General features: G+C 38.2%; 1 protein-coding gene and 1 long non-coding RNA gene across 2 annotated transcripts in view; both read left to right on the plus strand.

The window, feature by feature from the left end:
* Window positions 1-435: 435 nt before the first annotated feature.
* On the plus strand, window positions 436-825 carry LOC113472465. The gene is made up of 2 exons (XR_003394754.1): window positions 436-684; window positions 758-825. It is a non-coding gene; the product is annotated as an uncharacterized LOC113472465 (long non-coding RNA).
* Window positions 826-3,105: 2,280 nt separating this feature from the next.
* LOC103521629 (xylosyltransferase oxt-like) overlaps window positions 3,106-6,121 on the plus strand; it is a gene marked incomplete at its 3' end in the record, with an annotated part of 11,023 nt that continues 8,007 nt past the window's right edge. The window contains exons 1-4 of the mRNA XM_008486741.3: window positions 3,106-3,157; window positions 3,334-3,446; window positions 3,569-3,768; window positions 3,966-4,132. Coding sequence (XP_008484963.3) covers window positions 3,106-3,157; window positions 3,334-3,446; window positions 3,569-3,768; window positions 3,966-4,132 — 532 coding nt within the window. The remainder of the gene's footprint in view (window positions 3,158-3,333; window positions 3,447-3,568; window positions 3,769-3,965; window positions 4,133-6,121) is intronic.

A 6,121-nucleotide genomic window follows, 5' to 3' on the forward strand; every position in this document is an offset into this window, starting at 1 on the left:
GAACCTACTGTTTTCCAAATCATCTTATCAAGTACCAGAAATAAATACGCGATAGGTTTTTTTACATTGATTCAAAAAAATCATTTATTTACAAATCTTACAAGTGTTATAGCACGTATAGCCAATGGAAAAGCAGAATTTTGAATTTGGACGAATTAGATCAAAATGTGGAATTGTAAATACTTTTTCATACCTTGGTGATATAGAGCGCTGGTCTCGATTTCTTCATTTTCTGCGAGGATCGGTACTATGGTCAAAGCTTGATTGAGACCTCTTATATGTATTCATTAGCATGAATTGTTTGTTTCCTCATAAGTCGGGACTAGGCTGTGGTGTAGGGTCGGGACTCCGTTGTGGATGCCTACGTACTGTCATATACGTATAAGAGTGTTATGACATCTATTCATCTAATACATAAACAAAGGGTGTATTTGTAGGGTCGGGTCTCCGTTGTGGATGCCTACGTACTGTCATATACGTATAAGAGTGTTATGACATCTATTCATCTAATACATAAACAAAGGGTGTATTTTCCTTTCGGAAACGGAAACAAGTTCCCCTCTTCAAGATGGCGGATTTCCAATGGTTTAGTACAGGCGCTACCACGCTTAAAGAGGGGAAATGAGCTTCACGAGAGGGGAAATCGTCCGTTTCCGAAAGAAAAATACGAAACTATTAATTTAGGTAAATTTAAGAGGATTACTAGAAACAAAATGGCCGATGTTTCCGAAAGAAAAATACGAAACTATTAATTTAGGTAAATTTAAGAGGATTACTAGAAACAAAATGGCCGAGGAAGAAGGAGAAAAAAATACAAAACCAAATTAAAATAAATAAAAAATACTGGAATGTAGATGAGATAGGAAAGATTCAAAGAGAAAAATAAGATCAAGTAGATTTTTGAATTTTTTTGTATTACCTAAGGTCGTGTGTGATAAAAGTTAGTATTAGTAACCATTTTTTTTTTTTTCGAAATAAAAACGGCGGTGAAAAACTCATCTTTTAAAAATAAAATAAATATCTTGTTTATCCTGCTCGAATGACACTAAAAAAAGGCTAGGAAGAAGAAGATTAATAGTAAATAAAAAATAAAGTACGGTTAGGCCAGTGGTAACTCGCTTGCCAAGCAGAAAGTCCTGGATACGAATTCCACCATCGTCAAATAAATAAATATTTGGATTGCAAATATTTCAGTGGGTTACTTTCTGGTGTTCTCATGTTGACCCAGCACCTAAATGGGAGGTGCGTTTTATCGCTAATCTAATGAAGGGCATATTATGGGATGGACATGCTACGATACAGACCACAAGAATAACAAGATTATGCCTTTTCTCACCCATACAGGATGGACAATAATAGGGCATGCCACGACATAAAACACCAATTTTTTTTTTTTCTTAATATGCCCTTTTGGCTAAGATTAATAAAGTGTATCTGTTTTTATCAGCTTAATAATATGGAAGTTGGTTCACTCACCAAGTATTGACAAAATCGATGAATTCCTTAGAGAACATTTTTTTTTTCTTCTTAATATGTCCTTTTGGCTAAGATCAACAAAGTGTATCTGTTTTTATCAGCTTAATAATATGGAAGTTGGTTCACTCACCAAGTATTGACAAAATCGATGAATTCCTTAGAGAACAGAACCTAGATAGATTGAAGGATAGCACGCCTGCCTTGTAAGCAAAAGGTCGCGTATTTGACTTCCGCCCGGAGCGAACTTTATCCTTCGAACACACACACACACACACACACACACACACACACACACACACACACACACACACACACACACACACACACACACACACACACGCGGGTCTCCTTGTACCACCTGTAATTGAGGGAACAAAAATATGTATTAAGATGGGTCCACACATAGTCGACACCGTCCATCGACGAGGTGAAGATGTTGTCGAGGCAGTGTGCGGTTTCATCGATCGACGGCGTCGAATATGTGTGGACACAGCTTAAGATGCCAACCTAGTTAGATTGAAGGATAGCACGCCTGCCTTATAAGCAAAAGGTCGCGTATTTGACTTCCGCCCGGGGCGAACTTTATCCTAAATAGATAACATTTGTTCTCAAGGGAAAGACACCATTCGTCTCAATTTTAGGTGGAAGATACGTCTCATTGATTCTCTCTTCGATTTCGGGACGATTTTTTTTTTTTTTTTTTTTTTTTTTTTTAAAAATTTTTTTAAAAGAACTGGTCAAGAAGCAGGAAGACTTAAAGAGGTACGTAAGTACATTAAAATTATTCAAAATAAAAGTACAAAATCTTGAACCTAAAACCTAAAAACCTAAGCTGGAGAACGTGGGTTTGAATCATTGAAGGGGAAAATTCTCAACAACCGCAATCCAAGGACAAGCATTTCGGTCTGTTTACTATCATTCATTTTTCAATGAGGATAGGAAAGATAATAGTTTCGATTATTTGTCCTTCGTAGTTATTTTTTTATTTTTTTTTAAAGAGGTTTGACAGAGGGAACTGTAACTGCTATGGTCTTATCGTCCCGAAATCGAAGAGAGAAGGAAGACAGGTATGCAAGGAGACAATTTTTACCAGTGCTCCTATTTCTCAGCTTTATTGGAGAAAATATGTATTTAGAATTTATAAGGTTGAAGTTGAGTAGGTATGTATGTAGGTAAGCATCGACTTATCTTAAGGAAAAAAAGAAAAATCTGGCTTGAACAACACACAACCTTTTATTACCTAATGACCTTTTGTTTTGTTTTGTTTTTTTTTTTTTTTTTAAGAGGTTTGACAGAGGGAACTGTAACTGCTATGGTCTTATCGTCCCGAAATCGAAGAGAGAAGGAAGACAGGATAGGAAAAAGCCAGCCGTTCCGAGAACGAACATTATCCCATCAGCTTAGTTGGTAGGATAAAATCCGCCCGGGCGGATTTTATCCTACCAACTAAGCTAACTAGGCTGGCAAAAAAGATCTTTTCAGCAGGATAAACAAGATGATTTATATTCGGATTGTAAATATTTACATACTATTACCTACTCTTCACTTGGACAGCATTCAATTCCCCCGACTTTTTGATTTTGTCTTATTTCCGGTGTTCGATTCTCCCGATAATTTTTTAGGGTTACCATGGACTGGATATTCTATTCCACCGATTATTGTGTACAGGTAGAAAACTTGAGCATGTCGATTCCCCCTCGTATCAAGATGATAATTTGTAGAATTTTAATTAGAAGTGTTTTTAAGTTCAAAGTGAAGTGTTTTGAACTTTTTGGTTGTTACCATTTTTCTTTTTTATATTTCATGGAACTTCGCAAAGTTAGTGAGTACTCCATCAATATTGTTTCTCATTTCCAGAACGAACCGCGCCCTGGTGGATTTTCTCTCGGCTAATCGAGACAAGAACTTCGTCAAATCACACGGCAGACAGGTACATCGAAGACCATTTCTTCCTCATTCATGTAGATGCGGTAAGCCTTTTTTAAAGTAAAATCGATCAAAAATCACCGTTTTTTACAAAGAATTTCCCCTAATTTTCAGCTTTTCAAAGAGTAAATTCGATCAAAAATCACCTTTTTGTGTTATTTTACAGCGTCAGGACTACCTGTTTCGCGAACTTCTCTCTCTGGAGCTTCGTCTACCCAATGTACGTCTGTCGCGGAGGCGTCAAGCGACCATCTGGGGTGGAGCGTCACTAGTTACCATCCTACTGGACTCCATGCAACAGCTACTGGAAAGTGGATGGCGCTGGGACTTTATAGTCAACCTGAGCGAATCGGATTACCCTGTCAAGTGAGTAGATGGAATTGAGTTTCAATTTCCTTGTCCTATGGGAATGTTCTTTTTTTGCTCCAAATTTTGGCCAATATTAGTCTGGCTGAGGGACTATAAACAGAGAGTAAATCAGCGTCTAACTAGGGGAATTTCATGGAACTTCGCAAAGTTAGTGAGTACTCCATCAGTATGTAAATTTTGTTTCTCGTTTCCAGAACGAACCGCGCCCTGGTGGATTTTCTTTCGGCTAATCGAGACAAGAACTTCGTCAAATCACACGGCAGGCAAGTACATCGGTTTATCAGCAAACAAGGATTGGACAAGAGCTTTGTCGAGTGTGAAGCGAGAATGTGGCGTGTAGGGGATCGAACCCTGCCTCAAGGTAAATGCCAGGTACACGTAAGTGCCTAGTAGACACAGGAAATGTTTGTGTTCGCAACAGTTGCAAAGCAAATGTTCGAATGTTGAGCAACTTTCAAGATGAAATCTTTGTCCGCTTAGTTAGCTTGGTTGGTAGCGCGTCTGGCTTGTAAGCGCTAGGCCGCGGGTTCGATTCCCGCCCGGGGCGGATTTTATCCTGAACGGATAATGTTCTGTGTCAAAAGACAGGATAAGAGAATAGGCTTTCTCCTATCGTGTCTTCCTTCTTTCTTCGATTTCGGAACGATAAGATCTTCGTTGATTTAGTTCCTTCCATCTTCTATTAAACATAAAAAAAATAGCAGTTTTGAAGTGTGATGTAAAAAGTGCCAATTAAAAAAAGAGCGGCCTTTGTAACATTTGATATTGAAAAAAAAAGTAACGGAGGTATTTTTTAACAAACCGATTCTCGATTTTTTTTTTCTTTTTTTAATATTACCTTATTTTAGTTATTATTAGATCAGTTGCGCTTACTTGGGTGATGTTTCAAAGTCATAGAGCAGGAAAAATGAGGACCAACGAAATTTTTCTTTTTCTTCTACAACTTCTAGTTCCCGAGATAAATCGATTTAAAAAATATCGGTAAATTGTGAACTTTGACGTCACGGCATACGCTCCCGTAGGCGATGACGTCACATCAAATGTCCCGAGCAAAGCTCCCTCGTAGTCAACACATTAATGTGCTTGTGCGCATACGTTTCTGCGCATTTCTTTCTGCTCCTTCCGCAAGGCGCGCTTGCATACTGGCGCTACCTAAGCGAGGCAACTGCCTGAAGTCTGACGTCACACATCTTTCAAACTCTTTCATTAGAACGGAAAATGAAAAATTGAATTTTCGACCTTTTACAGTTATTTTTTCGGAGTTTGTGACCTCAGATTTGGATTTTCCCCAACTTTTTTACGTAGGAATCGACTATTTATTAATAATTTTACCCATTTGCAACTGCTCCATTACCTATTCTTTTTTGTTATTTCAGGCATAGTAATGGACGGAGGTAGTGGGACTGGTTGGCTGCTATCTCCGATCTTTGTATCCTATGTAGCATCCCCAGAGAAGGATGAGTTGGTGCGGGGACTTCTAAACCCTATTCAAAGTACACCACTTTTACCTGCTGAGGTGAGAATATCGAGATTATAAAAAGAACAAGCAGGGTCCGTCCCTCCGGGATTTTTTTAGCCCGTATTGTTGATTTAGAAGAAAATCAGTACCTATGTACCTACCTAATTTGTTTAATATTCCAGTTTTATTATTATTCTTAATTTGATTTTTTGAATTTTACTTTTATGTAATGATTTAAAATCAAGACTAGGAGCCCGTTCTCCCTTTATTCCCAAATATAATGTTCAAGGTCACCCATCCATTTATTGGCCGTTGCTCGGCGTTAGCTTAAACATAGATGACGCTTAAAACCGGTCTTTATTAACGACTGAAGTGTTATCTAAAATTTTCTCGCTTTTTGAGTTCATAGGTCGTCGCGACAAATTCAAGATCAGAGCTCCATTGTGTGTGAGAAAATGTGCGAAAAAAAATCCCGCAGAAAACCCAGGTTTTTTTTTGGTTTTTGGTGGCTTTATGGTGTTTTCGTGGACAATTTTCGAGTGTTCCCTGGTGTAAAAAGACCCTTTAATTGGGTTGATGATAATAGCGCTCGACCAGGTTTGGGATGGAGTTCCTTTCTATGGGACAGACCAGAGTGAACAGACAGAGAGCAGACGAGCACCAAAGCGAATTACAATAGTCCGTCCCTTTATAACTTTTTATTACTATTGTAATAAAAAGGAAGGACGGACTAAAAAAAAGCCGTTTTCTTTGTGTTTATTATATCACAACTTTGGTTGCTCCACTGCAGGCATAGTAAGGATTTGTCCCAAATATCTCAATTAATCCAGCTCCGTAATGTTTACCTACCCATGCTGGCACCGGTCGCTATGGGCGCATTTTATATTCAAT

The sequence above is a fragment of the Diaphorina citri genome, unplaced genomic scaffold, assembly GCF_000475195.1.
Source record: "Diaphorina citri unplaced genomic scaffold, Diaci psyllid genome assembly version 1.1 scaffold5612, whole genome shotgun sequence".
NCBI lineage: Eukaryota > Metazoa > Arthropoda > Insecta > Hemiptera > Psyllidae > Diaphorina > Diaphorina citri.